This window comes from Podarcis pityusensis (assembly GCF_964106645.2).
Source record: "Podarcis pityusensis genome assembly, chromosome: 14".
In the NCBI taxonomy this organism is placed as follows: domain Eukaryota; kingdom Metazoa; phylum Chordata; class Lepidosauria; order Squamata; family Lacertidae; genus Podarcis; species Podarcis pityusensis.
Genome location: NC_138039.1, coordinates 42,621,482 through 42,644,716, shown reverse-complemented (window position 1 = coordinate 42,644,716; position 23,235 = coordinate 42,621,482). Strand labels below are relative to the sequence as shown.

Below are 23,235 nucleotides of genomic sequence, written 5' to 3'. Positions count from 1 at the left end.
GAATCTTACATGGTAAAACAGGGATAGGGAATATGTTTCAGTCTGAGGACCACAAGGAAAGAAGCATTCTCAGAGTTCAAATACACATTTCAGCCAGGCAAAAGCACTTGGGGGACAATGAAGGGTCAGTGAAGGCTGTGGCTGGGGAGAATTCCAGGGCCAGACAATGTCTTGGGGGCCACCTTTGGGCCCTGGGTCTGAGGTTCCCTGCACCTGTAGTCTTCAGGAATTGCAGACCTTTAAGAGATATGTGGGGGACGCGGGTGGCACTGTGGGTTAAACCACAGAGCCTAGGACTTGCCAATCAGAAGGTCGGCGGTTCGAATCCCTGTGATGGGGTGAGCTCCCGTTGTTCGGTCCCTGCTCCTGCCAATCTAGCAGTTCTAAAGCACATCAAAGTGCAAGTAGATCAATAGGTACCGCTCCGGCAGGAAGGTAAACGGCGTTTCCGTGCGCCGCTCTGGTTCGCCAGAAGCGGCTTTGTCATGCTGGCCACATGACCCGGAAGCTGTACGCCGGCTCCCTTGGCCAACAAAGCGAGATGAGCGCCGCAACCCCAGAGTCGTCCGTGACTGGACCTAATGGTCAGGGGTCCCTTTACCTTTTAAGAGATATGTGGACATATGGAGAAAATGTGGGACAAGGCGGGAAAGAAATCTTAAACTAGGATCACAGTAGAAGAAAAGACAATGAATGGACAGGCGAAAAGGAGAAAAGATCAAAAGTTAGAAGGAGGAGGAACCTAGAATTTCCACAATAAAATACAAATGTAAAATAGCAGATGAAAGCAGTCTGTCACCCTTGTACAACAAATCCACTTTTATAGAACAAAATGGGACATTTGCAGTTAGGAAAGTGATGGGGAAATCCACTGAAAAGCATTGGGCTGAATGAATGATTAATGGTACGACCTGAGGGCAAATCAGGATGGATGCTCCTTGTCATATAATTTGCCTCTAAACAGATCGGGATGAATGTTAAGGAAAGTCCAGATGTGGTCCAATTGCCCTGTAAGCGTTGTACAAGCAAATCTGGATGAATGCTCATGTCAGCTGGAGGAGTCCTTAATGGTAACACAGCACAGAGAGGCAAACTACCCCCAGGAATGCATTTGTTTCTTTAAAATGGATTGTGAGGATTACGAACCTCCGAGAGCAAAAGGGTCTTCTGCGGTTATTCAACTGCTCGGCAGAATCTATTTGCTGGAGAACAGCCTGCGGTGGCTTATGAAACTTTTCCCTCAATATGCTGCCCACATATTTTACAAAACACTTTTGAATTGTTGTGCGGCGCTAAGTCAATTCCTTTCAGCCAGGCTTCCCCTCCCTCCTAACTGCTTTGCTGACTCATGTGGCTGAATGTTAACACAAAATAAGTGTAGAAAAATAAATAAGGGAGTGATCAAAATGCAAACATGCGGAGGCACCCCCTTTTTTTAAATTGCCACCATGAAACATGAATAAACAACCATAAACCTCCCATAAAGCTTGGAGCTGCTCCCTTTTGAAGAAAGGTTACAAATTTGAGGCTTTTTGTTTGTTGAGAGAAAGGGCAAGTATCCCATGTGGGGAGAACACTGTTGAACTGGGTTCCAGCTTGCAGGCTTCCCATAGGCTGGGTTGCATCCTGCGAGAATAGATGCTGGCTGATGAGCCTTTGACTTGGTCTAGAGTCTAGACCATGGGTAGGCAAACTAAGGCCTGGGGGCCGGATCCGGCCCAATTGCCTTCTAATTCTGGCCTGCGGATGGTCCAGGAATCAGCGTGTTTTTACATGAGTAGAATGTGTCCTTTTATTTAAAATGCATCTCTGGGTTATTTGTGGGGCATAGGAATTCGTTCATTCCACCCCCCTTCAAAATATAGTCCGGCCCACCACAAGATCTGAGGGACAGTGGACTGGCCCCCTGCTGAAAATGTTTGCTGACCCCTGGTCTAGACTCTTCTAATGTTGCTTCCCTCCCAGGACTAACAACTGACTTCGGAGAGATTTCCAATGGCAACACAGTTTGTGTGACAGGGTTTAGAGGGAGAGAATTTACCCCCCCCCCCGTAGGCTGCAGTCCTGATTAAATAATCTAGTATCAAAAAAATTTATTTTTATTATTATTATTATTATTATTATTTTTAGAATTTATATACCACCCTATACCCAGGGGTCTCAGGGCGGTTCACAGAATAAAATCAAGATATAAAACCAGAAAATACCTAATAGAAATAAAAAACAACAACCCAATAGCACACCTCCCTCACTCAAAAAAACACATTTTAAAAGGGCATAGGATGTAAATCGGATCAACAAAAGCCTTCGTTAAAAAGGAACGTTTTTGCCTGGCGCCTAAAGGTATATAATGAAGGTGCCACGTGAACTTCCCTGAGGAGAGCATTCCACAGAGGGGAGCCACTGCAGAGAAGGCCCCGTTCTTGTGTTGCCACCCTCTGGACCTCTCAAGGAGGTGACACATGAAGAAGTCTTGCTCTGGTGAGCAACCTGGCTACTGAATTCTGCACCAGCTGAAGTTTCCGAACCGTCTTCAGAGGCTGATACATTAAATGCAAACATACAAATACACACGTCACCCCCTATATTTCTCACGTACAAGAGAAAGGTATCCGTACAAAAGAAACTCTGGTGAGGAAAATACTCTGTGGGTGGTAGGATCTTCAAAACAGCCTACTGTGGACTGAGCAACACATTTCTCCAGAAATGTCTGGGAGAACAATCACAAATATTGCTAGGACCACTGATATGCAGGGATGGGAGGGGGCGAGGTCAAATTCAGATTGTATTTTTGAAGGCGAACCAACCTAATTTGCACTTTCCTAGAAGAACGCACAAACCTGAACTCAGCCTTTCCCAGTTGCACTTGGATTTTACAGGGCTGTTCTCCAGCCAAGTAATGTGCATATATGTGTGTTGGGAGGGGGAAGGTGTAGAAAAAATTAGATAAGTTTGGGAGAATAACATACAAAAAATACAGGATGGGTATTCTGTGGCAGCTGTAAAAGGGTGACTGAAGTGAGCAGGTCAGTGCATCTGGCTGCTAACCAGAAGGTTGGTGGTTCAAGCCCACCCAGGCTTATCAAAAAATAGATAAGTTGGGGAGAAGAATAACATACAAAAATACAGGATGGGCGGGTGGCGCTGTGGGTTAAACCACAGAGCCTAGGACTTGCCAATCAGAAGGTCGGTGGTTCGAATCCCCACGACGGGGTGAGCTCCCGTTGCTCAGTCCCTGCTCCTGCCAACCTAGCAGTTTGAAAGCACGTCAAAGTGCAAGTAGATAAATAGGTACCGCTCCGGCGGGAAGGTAAACAGCGTTTCCGTGCGCTGCTCTGGTTCGCCAGAAGCGGCTTTGTCATGCTGGCCACATGACCCGGAATCTGTACGCCGGCTCCCTCGGCCAATAAAGCGAGATGAGCGCCGCAACCCCAGAGTCGGCCACGACTGGACCTAATGATCAGGCATCCCTTTACCTTTACCTATTTTGTGGCACCTGTAAAAGGGCGAGTGAAGGGATCAGGTCAATGTGTCTGGCTGCTAACCAGAAGGTTGGTGGTTCAAGCCCACCCAGGTTTATCACCCTTCCAGCTCTATAATTCTATGATTCTACGGTTCATACAGAAGAGGGTGATAAACCACTGGCTCTGTCGATGTTCCTGAACACCAGCTCCCATTAAGACCCAGCCAGCACGGCCAGTTTTCAGCTAGGATGGGTGTTGAAAGGACAGGGGTTTGCCACCCCTCTACTAGAATTGCTGGATTCACAGACTCACAGAATTGTAGAGTGATTCTGGCCATCTAGTCCAACCCCCTGCAATGCAGGAATCTTTGGCCAAAACATGGGACTTGAATCCACAACCCTGCGTTGAAGAGTGGAATGCTCTGCCAACTGAGCTACCCCCAACTGGATTGTCACCCCTCAAAAAAAAACAAAAAAAAAAACCCCTTTGCAGCTGGCAAACAAGATGCCAAAGTCGAGTGGAATTTAACTAAGCACTTTTTAAATTTATCCCAATAACTTAAACATAGCTCTCTAGAGGGACACGCCATCCCAGGAAAGGAAATTCTTACACATGGGGAGGGAAATTCGGTAAAGAAAAGCCGCAAGTGTCCGTTCTGCGTAAGAGAAAGACATAATTCGAAACTGGTTTCAATTACAACCCCCCCCCCCCCCAAAAAAAGGGACGATGAGAATGCTGGTCATAAAGCATGTTAAACGGTTTAAAGAAAAATGATTTCTTAGGCATTGCAAATTAGATAATAAAAAGCACTGGACAAAACAAATAAATTATGCCGTGGCTTTAGAGCCTTAGTTATGATAATAAATAACGTATAAATCCGATACTGTGTTTACTGGCAACGTTTTTCTTCCCTTCCCCCTCGCCCCCCCCCCCCGCCCTCTGATCAAGATGAGATGATCCATCATGTAATTTAATCACCGTCATCATCATCGCCGTTTTTCGTGCCAGAAGGAAAGAGACAAAAATTGCTCGGAAGGCTGAGGCTGACAATGGACAGAATCCTGGGACAAGGCAGATAATGGGTTGAGACAACTCTGCTGCTGTGTGCAGACTCTGTCTAGGCTTCCAGCTGTCAGGCTGTCACAGGCTTCATGCCCATGGACTTTGGCTGAAGTTCTCCCAAACCCGTGTGTGTGTGTGTGTGTGTGTGTGTGTGGGTAAGGGGTGGCGGCGGTGGGTGGCAGGGCACGGGGCCAGGATGGAGCCATTCCAGCTCCGAGATGCGATGCAGCTGAAACGCTAATTACATGCAAGCTCTCCCCGACTTACACAGCAATTTTGTAATTTGAGCACCGGGTTTCGTAAGGGCAGGAGAAGCGCCGTAACATAAGGCTTCTCCTCCCTCTCTTGTGCCTGTGCGCGCGCGCGCGCACGCACACACACACACACACACACACACACACACACACACCGTAAGCTCTTTTCAGATACCACGCTTCACACTTTGCCGGGACAGCGTGGGTGTCGCCGGGTTAGCAAATACGCAAAGCGTATCATGATATATGCAACGGTTGCCTAAGCATCTCTTAGCCACGCTTTAGCAGAGGCAAGAGGCAATTTTAAAACAAGAGACACATGCCAATCGAAAGCAGAGCTGGATGGGGTCAGGCCTGGCTCTCCACCCTTGAAATAATTTGCTGTCATTTTCCTGGGTTGCAATCAAGAACCCCCACGTGCAAAATCTGCATTAGGGAGAGCCAAGCTACACAGTAAGTGCTTGCTTTTAAAAGGGTGCTTACAGGCACCCTTTCCCTGGGAAAAGTAGCTATATGGGATAGCAGACTCTCCAAATGTCCCTATCTTCCAGGAACAGTCCCAGATTTACAGAAGCTGTCCTGGTTTCTGAATTGATCCCGGAATGTCCCGCTTTTCCTTAGGACGTCTCTATCTGCATTGGAGAACTGTTGGAGGGTATGGAGTTACGTGAACCCCAAGCCAAGGAGATAAGTAACTATCCCCCATTGTTCTGCCCGGACACTGAGGTCCAGCTCCGAGGGCCTTCTGGCGGTTCCCTCGCTGCGAGAAGCCAAGTTACAGGGAACCAGGCAGAGGGCCTTCTTGGTAGTGGCACCCGCCCTGTGGAACGCCCTCCCACCAGATGTCAAAGAGAACAACAAATACCAGACTTTTAGAAGACATCTGAAGGCAGCCCTGTTTAGGGAAGCTTTTAATGTTTGATGCATTACTGTATTTTAATATGTTGTTGGAAGCCGCCCAGAGTGACTGGGGAAGCCTAGCCAGATGGGCGGGGTATAAATAATAAATTATTATTATATTATTATTATACGTCCTTTGGAAGACTTCAGAAGGCAGCCTTGTATAGGGAAGTTTTTTAAAAAAATGTTTAATGTTTTATTATGTTTTTATATATGTTGGAACCTGCCCAGAGTGGCTGGGGCAACCCAGTCAGATGGGTGGGGTATAAATAATAAAATTATTATTATTAAAGAGCATGTCTCTATTTTAATTGGAGAAATGTTGGAGGGTTCAGGATTCCCTATCTGTTCCCTGGCACTCTCCTCAGCCCATTCCCGCCAGGTCAGAACCCCTCACTGATCCTGCTCCACAAACTGTTCTGGGACAGAAATAATGCCTCTTGGTTGCCTAGAAGAATGAGGAGGTGTGTGTGTAAAAAGCTGTCTTTTGCATGGCTGGAATGCAGCCTCCCGTACAAAGTCATCCATCCCCCCCAAAGCTGCTGGCAAGGAATATTGCAGGTGACGCAGGTGAGCTAGGAGAAACAGGAGCCCAGGTGTTTCTGGCAGGAGACAGACGCCGCCTTGAAGCTGGCACTCCCACGAAAGTGTCGGGTATGTAGTGATGCAGTTTTATGCGGTGGGTGCCTTTCCAGAGGTTTGATATGGGGCAACAGCTTTCTTAGGCTCAGGCAAGCAAACTCCACAAGCCAAGGTGAGCTTTTGAGGTCACAGTCTCCAAGCCACTCCATCAGAAGAAGAGTTTGGATTTGATATCCCGCTTTATCACTACCCGAAGGAGTCTCAAAGCAGCTAACATACTCCTTTCCCTTCCTCCCCCACAACAAACACTCTGTGAGGTGAGTGGGGCTGAGAGACTTCAAAGAAGTGTGACTAGCCCAAGGTCACCCAGCAGCTGCATGTGGAGGAGCGGAGATGCGAACCCGGTTCACCAGATTACGAGTCCACCGCTCTTAACCAGTACACCACACTGACTCCAGTTGGTGAAGGTACCTGCCAAGGCATCTAGCTGGGAGACTAGCTGCCGCCCTTGCATTTGCTGCTGTGGTAGTGGTGTTCTGTAGTGGCATAGTGGGGGGGAGCAGGGGGGCTGTGGCCCAGGGCACAACTTCTGATGGGGCACAACCAGGTGCCCCCACGCAGGTGCCGGCTTCCATGAGTATCCTCACCCTTCCATGGCAAAAGGTGAGAGTGTGCGGACAGAGGGACACAGGTGAGGGGCAACCCCAGCGTAGCCTGTCCCATGCTCTTCTCCCTGGGCGTCAGGGAGATTTGCCTGCCAAGGGCCACGTCGGCCAGCCAGGCTCCCCCCTGCCCACAGGCAGGCAGGCAGTGCAGCTTGGTCCCACTTGGCTCAGGTGCAGGGGTGTTTAGGTGGCATTGGCGGGTTGTCTGCCCCGGGCTCCAGCAACCCACGCTACACCACTTGTGTTTCACATGCTGCCGCCTTGGTGGATGACCCTGCAGAGGCATCACGGCTTCCAAGGGTGGGCCAACTCACACTCCTTGCTCCGGGCCACAGAGTGATGCATGATGGGGATGAGGGGTTTCAATATCTGTGTGGTTGGGTGTTGCTGGCACCACGCCTATTTGTTCCAGCTGTCGTCCTGGAGCATGTGCTGTGTGCTTGGGTCCCTGATTGGCTGCCCTGAGGTGGGCGGGGCCGGTGGGCCTGCTGGGAGCTGTGCGTGTGGATTGTGTGGTGTGGCAGAATTGCTGGACTTGGGTGCAAGTTCTGCGGCACTTGTAGCTCCTTGGATGCTGTGGATTTTTGCACTGACAGATCTATCTCCCTGCTTTGGACTCCTCTGTAAATGAACAAATTGCAATCCATGCTGCCTTTCTGCCAAAGCACTCAAGGCCGTGCACAATTTCAGATAATGGCTTCTAGTCTGAGAGACACGATGTAAAAGTGTGGGTGGCTGGGAAGGAACGGGAAGAGAAGAGGAAATTAAGCGAGAGGCGGGCGCCGCATCTTTCATGCGCTTACATAAGAAAGGCATGTCATGGTCAGGAGTAACTTTCAGCGCTGGGAGTCAATTCTAGGGAAGGAAGAGTCAAATCGCAGGTGGGCTCAGCCAGGTTTGTCCTGCCATTTGTTTTGGAGTTTTGGTTGCCATGGAGTGCTTAGGGGAAAGGGCGATTTGTTGTTGTTGAAAAGAAATGAGAGAGAGAGAGCGCGCTTGTGCCTTGGATGCTGCTAAAGAGCCACAATACGGATAGTCACATTTTCCTAATGGATGCCCTTGAAAACAATGCTGGGTCAGGATACTGCCCTGTTCCCAGGGGCATCCTGTGCCAGGAACGCAATGCGGCTTAGCCATCATAAAGCGGTGGCAAGGCTTTTCGTTGAAGGAAAAGAAGAAAAGTCCTTTTAGAGGCCATCCCAAAACCAGAGGTCCTTAAAATGTGCCCACTCTGGGCATTAATGGGTCAGAAAAGCCCCGCTGGATCCAGCCCATCTAGTCCAGCATCCTATTCACACAGTAGCCAACCTGATGACTCCTGGAAGCTCACAAACATGACGTGAAGCAACAGGAATTCTCAACAACTGGTATTCAGAGGCATTCTGACAGCGCAACATAGCCACTACAGGTAGTAGCCGTTGATAGCACTAACCCCCATGAATTTGCCTAAAACTCTTTTAAAGCCATCCGAGTTGGGAGCCATCACTAGTTTTTGTGGGAGTGAATTCCATGCAATGTGTGAAGAAGTCCTTTCTGTTATCTGTCCCAAATCTTCCAATATCCAGCTTCGTTGGTACGCCCCTAGTTCTCCTATTAGGAGAGTACAATCATACCTTGGTTCTCAAACGGAATCTGTTCCGGAAGTCCGTTCAACTTCCGAAAACGTTCGGAAACCAAGGCGCGGCTTCTGATTGGCAGCAGGAGCTTCCTGCACTCAATTGGAGGCCACAGAAGCCGCGTTGGAAGTTCGGCTTCCATAAATAGTTCGCAAACCAGAACAGTCACTTCCGGGTTTCAGGCATTCGGGAGCCAAAATGTTCGAGAACTAAGCTTTTTGAAAACCAAGGTATGACTGTAGGATAAAAGGACCTCCCTTCTCCACCTTCTCCACAGAGTGCATGCAATTTTCCGGGGAAGGGGGCATTTTTGCCACACCCCAAACCTTACGAAATCTGGCACGGCTGAATACAGTGGTACCTCGGGTTAAGTACCGTATTTTTCGCTCTGTAAGGCACACCAGACCACAAGACGCACCTAGTTTTTGGAGGAGGAAAACAAGAAAAAAAATATTCTGAATCTCAGAAGCCAGAACAGCACTCTGCACAGTGAAAGCAGCAATCCCTCTTGCTGTTCTGGCTTCTGGGATAGCTGCACAGCCTGCATTTGCTCCGTCAGACTCACACACATTTCCCCTTACTTTTTAGGAGGGAAAAAGTGAGTCTTATAGAGCAAAAAACACGGTACTTAATTCGATCCGGAGGTCCGTGCTTAACCTGAAACTGTTTTTAACCTGAGGTACCACTTTAGCTAATTGGGGCCTCCTGCTGCCGCCGCGCTGCCAGAGCACAATTTCTGTTCTCATCCTGAAGCAAAGTTCTTAACCTGAAGCACTATTTCTGGGTTAGCAGAGTCTGTAACCTGAAGCATATGTAACCTGAGGTACCACTGTACTTCAGCCTGACACCAAAGAAGACTTAAGATGCACAAAAGGAGCTATGCCCCTGAGAAGCCTGCACGTGCGGGTCTTGTATCCTCAAGTCACTCGGGAGTCTCTTAGGCTAATCCACCTCTGACCTCGCAGGCTAAAAGCCTCCAGCATCTGAGAGAGGAATGCTGCTCTCAGTCTCTCAGCCTATGGGCTCCTACATATTGAGCATTCCTCTGGATTTGCTTGCACAAAGTTTATGTGGAAGTTAGATTATATCCGGTCTTCCTTGAGCATTCATTTCTGACCTGCTTACAGGGCAGTTGGACGACAAGCACAGTGCCGGATTTACGTATAAGCTAAACAAGCTATAGCTTAGGGCCCCACTCTCTTGGGGGCCCCCAAAAAATTAAAGGGAAAAAATCCTGGATGTACAGTTCCAAAATATAAGATAAAAAACAAATAAAATAAAAATAAATAAAACCTACATACAGCAAGAGTGTTTTGTGTTGTGTGGGCTCCTATGTGTTATGTGCAAATGGCTTTAGATACCTATTAGGTCCATTAATTACCTACTAATAATAATAATTATAAATTTTATTTATACCCCACCCTCGCTAGCCAGAGCCGGGCTCAGGGCGGCTAGCACTATTAAAATTACAGTAAAACAACAACAACAACAACAACAACAACAACAACAACAACCAATTTAAAATACAGGTTAAAATGCAATTTAAAATGCAGCTTCATTTTAAAAGTAGCCCATAGATCAAAACCATAAGGGGAGGGAAACATAAGGGTCAGACTGAGTCCAAACCAAAGGCCAGGCGGAACAGCTCTGTCTTGCAGGCCCTGCGGAAAGATGTCAAGTCCCGCATATAGCATATATTCAACACAAAAAACAGTGACAATTTGTTGTTGACAAAGGACAGCTGGACATATAAAGGGCCCCATTACCTTCATTGGTTGAGGGCCTCATCAAACCTAAATCCGGCCCTGGACAAGTATCATTCACCCCAACTCGTTTGAAGAGTGCTTACAGAATTCCCATTAACATTTCATTCATCCCAACAATTTTGGGTGCATTTTCCATGCCACTTTCCAAACCACAAAAAGTTTTATTGCTCAGATTTGATGACATAACGCTTGAATCCACTTTAGCTCTCCAGACCTGTGTTCCTGAACCCCTCCCTCCTAGTGACTCTGCCACGGTGGTTCTGGCTATTACTACAGAAACCAGCTCTCAAGGATCTTTTTGTCCCTTTTTTCTGTTTTTGCCTTCAAGCAGTGACTGACAGCATAACAATCAAACATTCCCAGAAACCCGCGTATTGTACTGAGTATAGTAAAGACGTGGGCGAGCGGAGAGCAGCGTAAAAAAACTGCTCTCAGAGAAACCTGCTGTGTGGTGGCAAATGAATAACAAGCCGTTAGCAAAACCATTACTTTATTTTATTTCGATGAAGGAAGAGTAAAACGATTCAACAACATGTGCTGCTCCAGACTAAATAAACACTTAAGGGTCAAACCGGACATGATGTTAAATAATAATAATAATAATAATAATAATAATAATAATAATAATTATTATTATTATTATTATTATTAATTTAATTTATATATTGCCCTATCCCCGGAGGTCTCAGGGCGGTTCATGGGGAAAAAAGCAAAATATAAAACCACAAAATATATAATCAAAATGTAAACACCAACCTAATAACCCCCTCTCCCGAAAAAAAACCCATTTTAAAAGGGCATAGGATGCCAATCAAATCAACCAAAGGCCTAGTTAAAAAGGAATTTTGCTTGGCGCCTAAAGGTGTATAATGAAGGCGCCAGGTAAACTTCCCCAGGGAGAGTATTCCACAGACAGGGAGCCATTGCAGAGAAGGCCCAGTTCCTGTGTTGCCACCCTCCGGACCTCTCAAGGAGGTGACACATGAAGAAGGGTCTCAGAGGATGATCTCAGGGTCCAGGATAGGTTCACATGGAAAGAGGTAGTTCTTGAGGTATGGTGGTTCTGAGCCATTTAAGGCCTTATAGGTCAAAACCAGCACTTTGAACTGGGCCCGGAAACTAATTGGTAGCCAGTGCAGTCGGACCAGGATCGGTGTAAGATGCTCAAACCGTCTTGCTCTGGCGAGCAACCTGGCCGCTGAATTCTGTACTAGCTGATGTTTCCAAACCGTCTTCAGAGGCAGCCCTACGTATAACGCATTGCAGTAATCTAACCTTGAGGTTACCAGAGCATAGACAACAGTAGTTAGGCTATTCCTGTCCAGATAGGGGCATAGCTAGGTCACCAGCCAAAGCTGATGGAAGGCACTCCGGGGCACTGAGGCCACCTGGGTCTCGCGCGACAGCAAAGGATCCAAGAGGACCCCCAAGCTACGAACTGGCTCCTTCAGAGGAACTGTAGCCCCATCAAATGGAAGCAACCTCCCACCCATCTGGTCTAGGGAACCACCCACTAACTGCCTCTATCTGGATTGAGTTTCAGTCTGTTGGCTCTCATCCAGTCCATTACGGAAGCAAGACACTGGTCCAGCACTTCCACTGCCTCACCTGCAGATGCAAAGAAGAAATAGAGCTGAGTGTCATCAGCATACTGTTGACAACGTACTCTGAATCTTCGGATAACCCCACCCATCGCTTTCATGTAGATGTTAAGCAACGTGGGGGATAGGATCAAGCCCTGTGGAGCCCCACATTGAAGGTCTGATGGGGCTGAAAGGCATTCCCCAAGCAACACCCTCTGGGAACCACCATCCAAGTAGGACTGGAACCACTGCAAAGCAGTGTCACCCGCCCCTAGTTCAGATAGCTGCTTCAGAAGGACACCATGGCTGATGGTACTGAAAGCCTCTGAGAGGTCGAGGAGAATTAACAGGGACATGTTTCCCTTGTCTCTCTCTCGACAGAGGTCATCACACAGGGCGAGTGTAATGAGTATGGGTTGCTCGTGCGTAAGTTGCCGCCTCTCCTGGCTATGTTGCCTTGTTAAACCTTTCTGTCTGGACAGCCCTTCACTTCGTGGCTGCCTCAGTCACTAGCAGAATCCGTCAGTGGGCGTTTCTTAAACCTTTTCCAACATAAAAGTTGTTTGACGCCAAGTCTCCTCCTACTCTCCCTGCGCGGAAGCCTTCTGCACAGGGAGGGCGTGGGTAGCGGAGGACCCGTGCTCTCCCCGCTGGTGTCCGGTGAAGAGTCCTGGAGCCCTCTCGCCGATTCCCCCATCTGCCCCCCTTTATCCCTGGTGTTGCGCTGATTTGCTTCCCCATCTGCTGAGCTGCCTCTCTCCCTGCTGGGCCCTTCTCCAGCATCATTTGAGAGCCTTCCCTTCGCCTCTAGCTCCGATGTCAGTTCCCTGACAGCGAGCAAAGCAGTTTCTGTGCCACAACCGGACCTAAACCCTGACTGAAATGGATCCAGAAAATCAGTTTCTTCCAAAGGCGCATGGGTCTGGTCTGCGACCACTCGCTCCAGGTTAAGTACTTAATTCGTTCTGGAGGTCCGTTCTTAACCTGAAACTGTTCTTAAGCTGAAGCACCACTTTAGCTAATGGGGCCTCCCGCTGCCGCCGCGCCGCCGGAGCATGATTTCTGTTCTTATCCTGAAGCAAAGTTCTTAACCTGAAGCAAAGTTATTAACCTGAAGCACAATTTCTGGGTTAGCGGAGTCTGTAACCTGAAGCGTATGTAAACTGAAGCGTATGTAACCCAAGGTACTACTGTAGTAGTAATAGTATTAATTTTATTTCTATACTGCCCTATACCCAAAGGTTTCAGGGCGGTTCACATAAAGTATATCTTTAACTGGAAGAACACACTCGCTTTTCGTTATGCAGCCAGTGGGCAGCCGGTAATGGCAGAGTGAAGGCCCAATTGTGGGACAGAGCCAACACTAAAGTACAATAGCAGTGTGTGTACGTCTATGTGTTTGAATGCTTGCTATGGAAATTGTAGTGTCACGAGTACCTATTTTCATCTTTGAAATGTCAGAAAGCCTGCTACGCATGCAGAGGTACCATGACAGACCCAACAGGGAGATTTTATGAGAAATTCTATCCCACTGCCAATGTGTTAACAGTGACTCATTTGATTTGTTCACTACACAGGGAACTGACCTGGGAGGAAAAACACATTTCTCCATCGGCTGGCTTCCCCCCCAACCTTATCTGTTTTCCATCCATGGAAAACAGCTGGTTTATAGTTTCTCTGTGAAACAGAGTTCCGTCGTCGCACCAAAAAGCCCATGCCCACTTTTCATCTGTTCCAAATTAGCTGGAAGAGTCAGAATACCACCCACGATAAAGGATTTCGCACCAGTGGAATTTGTTCTTCCTTGGGGACGTTTACCACAAGACTGAACAAAGGGAGCTATATCCCATTCTAGCTTAGGGAAACACCAGAGTACAATTAATGCAATCTCAACTATTTCCACTATTGAATTCAGTGGGGTTTACTCCCAGGCAAGTAGGGTTAGGATTGCAGCCTTAGGATTGCATCCAATGTTTAAATTCATGGACACAACTAACAGGGGCCCATTCATGTCAATGGGGATAATCTGAGTAGGACTTAGCAGGCTACAATCCTAAGAGAGAGAGAGAGAGAGAGAGAGAGAGAGAGAGAGAGTAAGAGTATCAGGCTTTTATTTCCTATTTATTTAAGGCATCTTTCTTTTTCTTGTTGTTTAGATGAGTCCATTTATTGGTGCAAATGTTTATTTAGCTAACAAGAAACCGCCTTTCTAAATCTGAATCCTTGCAATTGACAGTGTCTTAGGGTGCCATATGCAAGATGTTTTTTACCCTACAAGGGAGTTCTCAACATTTATATGTAAGTGTAAAGAGTCCCTTCTTTGGTCACCTATGGTGAGTAAGACTCACTCTCAGGGAGGAGGCAAAGAAGGTGAAGACATCCTTTTTATCCTAAGTCTTTTGAGACCTTTTGAAGGTGAAGAAAAAGAGTCTAAATGTCCCAGAAGTCGGTTTTTGTTTTGTTGTTAACTTTCAACACTTCTTTTCTGCAATATGAGAAACTGCACACCGATTCAAATCAATGGCCCATATAACCCAAAAGTGTCAACACTGAATCGAGATGGAGGGCCAAAATGTCACTTTGGTGCAATTTTGCCCATTTTTTTGGCATAGGTTCAGCTGCCTCTCATTGCCAAACTCAGCATGAGAGTTCCTGAGGTGGAACTGCAGATTTTATCAATGTTTGGATAGTGGGCGCCATTTTGAATCAAGTTGGTGGACCCAAATGTGACTCTGGTGTGAATTTGTCCATTTTTCGCAAAGTTCCGGCCTCCTCTTAAGATATTCTCGCCAAACTCAGCACACGGGTTCCGAGGTGGAATGGCTGTTTTAGTTGATGTCTGGGCGCTGAGTTCCATTTTGAATCAACATGGAGACCAAAACATGGTTTCGGCTGACTTTGCCCAAATTTTGGCGTGATGGGTCAAAACTCACAAATTGTACTACCCTTTTAAAACTCACAATATTCAACAAATTCCTGGGCAGTGTTAAACACCCCTCACTAGTAGGAACTATAACAAGCTGGTGTGCAACATAACAATAACACAACAATAACAACATTGGTAAAAACATTAGTAACAATAAAAACAAGTATCCAGACTTGGAGTAGAGCCACTGAAATGAATAGACCCGAGATAGTCATGCTCATTAATTTCAATGGGTCTACTTTGAGTAGGACTTGCACTGGATTAAACCCACTGGTTAAAAAAAAGAGAAACATTCCAAAGACCTGTCTGAACAATACATTTTTAAAAAGTAAATAGGGATTATTCTTGCTGAACGTCTATTGGCAAGGAGTTCCACAGGGCAGGGTTTGCCATGCTGAAGGCTCAGACCCTGGTAAAGGATGGCTGAACCTCAGGGGCATAGGGGACCACCAAAAGCCTCCCACCAGAAGATCTCAGTGATGAAGATGGAACATGAGGAATCAATGTGCCTAAATTGTTTAGGGCTTTGTGAATTAACACAAGAACTTTGTATTAAAGTCGGCAACCAGTGAGGCTCTCCCAGCAAAAGGAGTGACATGTTGCTGGTGACCTGATCCTTTGAGGATCCTGGCCGCTGGCTTCCACACTAGTTGCAGATTCCGGACCAGATTCCACTGCAGTCAATAACCCTGTCTTTTATTCTGGGCTGTCAACATCTAACAAAATGGCAAGCACACGGAGAGCCTTTAAATCAGGCGTTGTCAACCTGGTTCCTACTGCCCACTAGTGGGAGTTTCAGGATTCTAGGTGGGCGGTAGGGGGTTCTACGGCACAAGCTGAATCCTCCTTCCATCGAGCACTGGTGGGCGGTAAGGAAATTTTACCATCAATAAAGATGCATTAGTGGGCGGTAGGTATAAAAAGGTTGACTAAATGGTGGTCTTTAAATGGTGGTCAGTGCATTGGTAATCTTAGAATTAGACTACTGCAATATGCTGTGGCGGGGCACCTGGTTTGGAAGCTGCAGCTTTCGCAAAATGCATCTGCTAGGGTGCTTAGCAGGGAACCCAGTTCTACACCAGCATCGAAAGATCTGCACTGGCTGTCTCTTATACAGTGGTACCTCGGGTTACGAACTTAATTAATTCCGGAAGTCCGTTCTTAACCCGAAGCGTTCTTAACCCGAGGTGCGCGTTCCCTACCTAGGCCTCCCGCAGCCCCGGAAGAGGAATTGCATTCATATCCCAGGGCAAAGCTTGCAACCCAAGACACCTACTTCCAGGTTTGTGGAGTTCGTAACCCAAGGTACCACTGTAGTTTCATGGACCAACACTCAGGCTGGTTGAAACCTTGTAAAAGACAAAACTGCCCCGAGTTAGCTATGCTCTTGTTAAACACAAATCTTCATCAGGCCACCTTCACAACATCTCTGAGGGCACTTGCACATCACACCCAACTGCGAGACACTCTTTCAGTGCCAATGAGCCAAATCCCCAACATTATAGCCCAGTTTGTACAGCAAGAGAATCTTGATCTCAGGGCTGTGGGTTCAAGCCCCACGTGGGGCAAAAGATCTCCAAATTTCAGAGGGTTGGACTAGATGAGTGGCCTGGTCCCTTCCAACTTTACAATTCTGTGATTCTATGAGCAGCCTTTGCAGTAGGCAACCTTCCTTTAGAGTCTGGCCTAGAATTGCTCATTTCAAACTCTTGGCTGACTTAAAGGTAAAGGGACCCCTGACCATTAGGTCCAGTCGTGGACGACTCTGGGGTTGTGGCGCTCATCTCACTTTACTGGCCGAGGGAGCTGGCGTACAGCTTCTGGGTCATGTGGCCAACATGACTAAGCTGCTTCTGGTGAACCAGAGCAGCGTACGGAAATGCCGTTTACCTTCCCGCTGGAGTGGTACCTATTTATCTACTTGCACTTTGACGTGTTTTTGAACTGCTAGGTTGGCAGGAGCAGGGACCGAGCAACGGGAGCTCACCCTGTCGCGGGGATTCGAACTGCCGACCTTCTGATCGGCAAGTCCTAGGCTCCGTGGTTTAACCCACAGTGCCGCCTGCGTCCCCACCTTGGCTGACTTACACCTTGCTTTATTCCTTTATTGTCCTCAGCATTCAAAATTCACCAAATGCCCCTGCTTGCAACCAAGTGAAGATGCCCGAGTGCTGGGATGGCGGCGTCTGACATCTCCACCATCTGGAGGTCCATGCCTGGGAATCCTTGGAACCCTGACTGTTTTCACACACTGGCAACACATTCTGTAGAATTCCACCCATTATATTTTATATGCCCAATCAGACTGAATTTCAGAAACAAAAAAAGTTGAATTGAAAAATATGGCTTTTGGGCTGCCTGGCCCCAAAATGGCAACTAGACATTCCATGTTGGTGACTGCAACCCTGGTTTAAGGAGCCATTTGACACCTAGCTTCTATATCTGAGTTTCTAGCACTGCCACAAGGCCATAGCTGAGTGGCAACATCAGCTTTGCATGCATAAGGTCTCAGATTCCATTCCTGGCATCTTCAGGTGGGCCTGGGACAGACCTCCATCTGAAACCCTGAAGGGCCACTGCCAGCCAGTGCAGGCAGCACTAGCTAGGTGGACCAATGGTCTGACTCTCTAGAAAGGCAGCTTTCTAAATCTGACATGTTTATTATTACATTTCTATCCCGCCTTTTTTCTCCAAGGAGTTGGAGGTGGTGTACATAGTTATCTTGCCCTCCTCATTTAATCCCCACAACAACCCTGCGAGGTAATAATAATAATAATAATTTATTATTTATACCCTGCCCATCTAGCTGGGCTTCCCCAGCCACTCTGGGCAGCTTCCAAAAAAATTTAAAATACTATAATACATCAAACATTAAAAGCTTCCCTAAACAGGGCTGCCTTCAGATGTCTTCTAAAAGTCTGGAAGTTGTTGTTCTCTTTGACATCTGGTGGGAGGGCGTTCCACAGGGAGGGCACCACTACCGAGAAGGCCCTCTGCCTGGTTCCCTGTAACTTGGCTTCTCGCAGTGAGGGAACCACCAGAAGGTCCTCGCAGCTGGACCTCAGTGTCCGGGCAGAACAATGGAGGTGGAGACGCTCCTTCAGGTATACTGGACCGAGGCCATTTAGGGCTTTAAAGGTCAGCACCAACACTTTGAATTGTGCTCGGAAACGTACTGGGAGCCAATGTAGGTCTTTCAAAACCGGTGTTATATGGTCTCGGCAGCCACTCCCAGTCACCAGTTTAGCTGCCGCATTCTGGATTAGTTGTAGTTTCCGGGTCACCTTCAAAGGTAGTCCCACGTAGAGGGCATTGCAGTAGTCCAAACAGGAGATAACCAGAGCATGCACCACTCTGGTGAGACAGTCCGCAGGCAGATAGGGTCTCAGCCTACATACCAGATGGAGCTGGTAAACAGCTGCCCTGGACACAGATTTGACTGAGCTTTGTGGCAGAGGGGGGATTCGAACCCTAGTCTGCCAGGTCCTAGTCTAGCCCTCTAACCACTACACCACACTGGCACCTGGATGATCCACATGACCAACTGGGAGTGGGGGAAGACTACCTCAGTCAGGCTGCAAGGCACCCAAATCATGGAGGAAGCATGGAGAGGTTTTGAGGGCAAGGAAGGCTAATTTGCGGCTCTCCAGGTGTTACAGGACTCCAAAGGTCATCAGCCACAGCCAGTAAGGCTCAGGTATGAGGGAAGCTGCAGTCCAGTGAGATCTGAAGGACTGTAGGTTCCGCAGCTGCCTAAGTGGTCAGATTCAGAACAGGTTACATGAAAGCAGGCGGTTGGAGGGAGTCTCTTTCAAACTGCCAAGGAACCGCCAACATCCCCCACACCTGGAATCATAGAATTGTACAGTTGGATGGGACCCCATGGGTCATCTAGTCCAATCCCTGCAGGGCAGGAAGCACAGGTAAAAACTTTGGCACAGGAAGTGGGGCTTCCAGGCACCACTCAAAGAAATGCTGACACTGCTCAGAGATAGAGCAGATGTTTCGGATGCCTCCTTGCCTGATGCCGGTCAGCGCAAGACAATACTCAGCTAGATGGAACAATGGTCTGAGTCCATTTAAGGCTTCTTCTCCCTTTGTTGCTTGTGCCTAAGTTGTGAGGTACAACACGAAGCAGCAACTTCCAGCCAGGGAACATATTTGTGGTGTTTTGTTTTGTTTTGTTTTGTAAAAACCCCCACTACCACCCATCTTCCTTCCAAACAGTCCAGGGCAGCACACATTTTCCACATCACAACAGCCCTGCAAAGTAGGCCAGGCTGAGACATTGTGACAAGCCAAAGCTCACCCACTAAGCTTCATAACTCAGTCGGGATTTGAATCCAGGGTTCCACATTAGGTACAAAGTAGGTAGCTCAGCCTGGATAGCTCGGCTGGTTACAGCATGGTGCTGATAATATTCCTTCCTTGTGAGGGGTTGGACTAGAGGATCTTCAGGGTCCCTTCCAACTCTACAATTGTGCAATTCTACGAGATTGCCATGCAGTGATGGTCACCGACCTGAATGGCTTTAAAAGGGGAACAAACACGTCATGGAAGAGGAGGTGCTGCTACGGTCATGAAGGCTATGTTCCCCCTCCATTGTTAGAAGCGCTATGCCTCTGTAGAAGGGACTTTTTATCATATGTGGTAGGAAGGTAAAGAAGTTTTTAAAAAATTGGGAAACGATATATAATGAACTGAAGAAAATGTTTAAAATGACATTTGTTAAAAAACCAGAAGCATTTTTGTTAGGGATTGTAGGACAAGACCTGCCAAGGAAAATAAAGAATTTATTTATGTATGCAACAACAGTGGCAAGAGTCTTGATAGCACAAGGATGGAAGAAGAATGAGGAAACCTCCCCCCCGACAAAAGAACAGTGGCAAGAGAAATTGATGGATTATGCAGAACTGGCTAAATTGACATACAAACTACGAGATAAGGACAACTGTGACTTTAAACAAGAATGGGAACTTTTTACAAATTACTTAAAAAGACAACAAAATGAATTGGACTCCTTGGCAGGTTTTGAATAAACATACACAAATTTATTGATTGATAGCATGGCAGATAGATAATGTAGGAGTTGCATAATTTTATAACATGCAGAGAATAATATGTGTTGAGAAATCAGAGAGAGGAGCTGGGGAAAAAAGGGGAAAATAATGAATATGATATGTTTTGATAAGCTGTTATGTTGAAATTGCTAATAAAAACATTTTTTAAAAAAGAAGCGCAATGCCTCTGGATTCCAGCTGCTGGGGAGCACAAGTGAGGAAACAGCTTGTTGAAACCAGGTCCTGCCTGTGGGCTTTCCACAGGCATCTTGTTGGCCACTGTGAGAACAGGACGCTAGACTGGAGGGGTCTCTGGCCTGATCCAGCAGCGATGCGAACCCCATTGCTGCTGTTCCACCAGAGACAACTAATTGCATATCCGGCAGAAATTCATTCTGCAGGCAACGGGTTGCTCACATATCAGAATATATCCTCTTGTTAGCACAGCCTCCACCCCGTCCTTTCAAAACCCTCTGTCACCACGCGACTAACAACAACACCGTGCCTCTCTGAGCATGCACAGAGTACGTCCCTCCTCCCAACCCAGCCGCCAAAGACCATGCAGGAACTCTGAAGAGATGCAACCTTCCACAGAAGACCCGCCCACGTCCAACTGAACGCGGTGGTGATGGATATGATTCATTCAGGGTGCAAAAGAGCCGGGGGGTAAAGGTACGAGTGCCGCTTCCAAGCCCCTCTTCTTTCTAGCAATAACCCGAACCCCCTCCCCAGATCTTCCCAGTTTGCGGTGGCTTGGAAGTGGGCAAGGAAACGCGCGCGCCCCAGCGCCAAATCAACTGCCTGCCCTTTTCCTCCCTGGTCCTCCCTCGTGGCAGCAGCCCGGGCTAGGCAAGAGCGTCCCCCTATTCCCCGCAAAAGTGCCGGCCTCTTTCTCTCTCTTTTTTACCTGCTGAAGAAACCAGCTCCCCCTCGCTCAGCTCTCCGGAATCCGAATCCATGGTGGCGCGGCGGAGCAGCTGCCCGGGTTCCGCGTCTCCAAGAGCGCAAACGCCTCGTCTCGGCCGCTTGCGAGAAGTCGGGCGCCCAGATTACTTGGAGAAGGGGGGAGGGACAAGGAGGGCGGTCCGGTCCGGTCCGCCTCTTCCTCCCCCTCCTCCTCCCAGCCCAGTGCCGGGTCAGCTCCGCCACATGCAGTAGCAAACCGCCGCCGCCGCCTCCTCCTCCTTTTCCTAGCAGCGAAAAGCGTCGGGCTGCTGGCACAGGCGGAGCCAAGAGACGGGCCGGCCGGCGGCGCTGGCTCGGTTTTTTTTTTTGAGGGGCAGCCTGGGGAGGCGAGAAGGAAGAGGGGCTGGGGGTGGGGGAAGAGCTCAAGAAGCAGGAACAGTATTTTCTCCCTGGTTCTCCTCGCTGCCCCTTGATGTGAGATCCAGCTGGATCACTTTCCAGCAACTCCCTCCTCCTATCTTTGGGCGTCTCCACATTATTTCCTCGTGCATTCCCTTATACCGAGCGCGTAACTCAAAGGATTGGGAGGACCCGAGGATCGCGCTCCCTCGTGGGCAACCTTTGTGGGGCGGTGGGGGGTGGGGAGAAGAGAGATGCCGGTGGATGGATGGAGGGGACATAGGTGTGCAAGGAAGAGCAGGCCAGCGAGTAAGAAGCAGAATCAGCCGTGCAGGGGACTTGGGAGCGCGGAGCAAAGGCCAGTGGGGTGTGTGGTCTGGGGTCAATGGTGCTAGTAAGGAGTCAAAGAGCTTGCTGGATCAAGCCCATCTAGTGCAGCATCCTTTTTCTACAGTGGCCAAGCAGATGCCTCACTGGAAAACCTGCAAGCAGAATTCAAGCACAAGCACCCTCCAATATTTCTCCAATGAAAACAGGGAGGTTGCCCCAGCCACTCTGGGCAGCTTCCAACATATATAAAAACATAATAAAACTTTAAAAAAATCTTCCCTATACAGTGGTACCTCGGGTTCCATACGCTTCGGGTTACATATGCTTCAGGTTACAGATGCTTCAGGTTACAGACGCTTCAGGGTACAGACTCCACTAACCCAGAAATACTACCTCGGGTTAAGAACTTTGCTTCAGGATGAGAACAGAAATCATGCTCCGGCGGCATGGCAGCAGCAGGAGGCCCCATTAACTAAAGTGGTGCTTCAGGTTAAGAACTGTTTCAGGTTAAGAACGGACCTCCGGAATGAATTAAGTACTTAACCCGAGGTACCACTGTACAAGGCTGCCTTCAGATGTCTTCCAAAGGTTGTGTTGTTACTTAACTCCTTGCCTCGGGGGTTGCATAACTCCATACATACCCTCCCACATTTCTCTGATGAAAACAGGGACATCCTAAGGAAAAGCGGAGCATTCCGGGGTCAAATCAGAAACTTGGACAGCTTCTGTAAATCTGGGACTGTCCCTGGAAAATAGGGACACCTGGGGGTCTGAGCACAAGACCACTTTCTCCTGTGGTTTCCAGCAACTGGTCATCAGAAGCATTGCTGATTCCAAGTTGAGCATAGCGAAGATAGCCCTCTCCTCCAGGAATTTCTCTAATCCTCTTTCAATGCTATCAAGGTTGGTAGCCGGCCCTGCCGAGCAGGTTCCAGAGTTCAGCTGTGTGCTGTGTGTAGGAGCACTTTTCCTTCCCTCTCTTTCTGATGCTTTGCTTTGTGTTTGGATGCTTAAGCAGCCAAAACGGTACCACCCGCACACTCAAGAATAGGGAGCAGCCTAGAACTTGGTAGGGAGGAGAATGGTGTGTGTGTGCGTGCAAATTAGAATCGTTGGTTCTGCCTGTTGTTGGCTTTGGCTCCACCTGCTGTTGACATCTTAGCCTTCCAGTCTCGATGGTCACCTGCCACTGCCAGGGACACCATAGTTCTTCTTCCTTCTTTTCAAAGCATAGCTCCGTACGTCCAAAGGCAACTGAGCAGAGCAGGATATTAGTCACCATAGCATTTCAATGATTTGCAGGGAGCAAAGTGCTGATCTCAATTTGTTAAGACTTTAATGACTGCGCTGGGGCTAAAGGGGAAAACATACTGTAAGCCAAACGCTAATAATTAGGACTTGCTGGTTCCGTAAGTGCTTTTGATTTGCTGTCCTGATGCTGGTGCACGGAGATTTCTGGTCCAGACCAAGCTCTCCACATGAACCATAGCAAGTGTTAACAGCTGCTAATGACAATTAACACCATTGATTTAACTTCATGATTATGATAATTATTCTCTCTCTCTCTCTCTCTCTCTCTCTCTCTCTCTCTGCTTTTTAACCAGAATGACTTCACAATTCAAGGTGATTCATGACAAGAGTGGCCAACGTTTTAAAAAACCACCACCTGTGTTGGGACTTTTAACAGGAGCTTAATTGGCAGACCTTAGCTGGTGATGATGG

The 23,235-nt window shown here is 47.9% G+C and overlaps 1 protein-coding gene across 1 annotated transcript in view; it reads right to left on the bottom strand.

Moving 5' to 3' along the window:
- The window catches only part of TNFAIP8L3 (TNF alpha induced protein 8 like 3), a 58,551-nt gene extending 37,271 nt beyond the window's left edge, over positions 1-21,280 (bottom strand). The window contains exon 1 of the mRNA XM_080980586.1: positions 20,786-21,280. Coding sequence (XP_080836712.1) covers positions 20,786-20,837 — 52 coding nt within the window. The 5' untranslated portion in view covers positions 20,838-21,280. The remainder of the gene's footprint in view (positions 1-20,785) is intronic.
- Between the last annotated feature and the right edge of the window lie 1,955 nt (positions 21,281-23,235).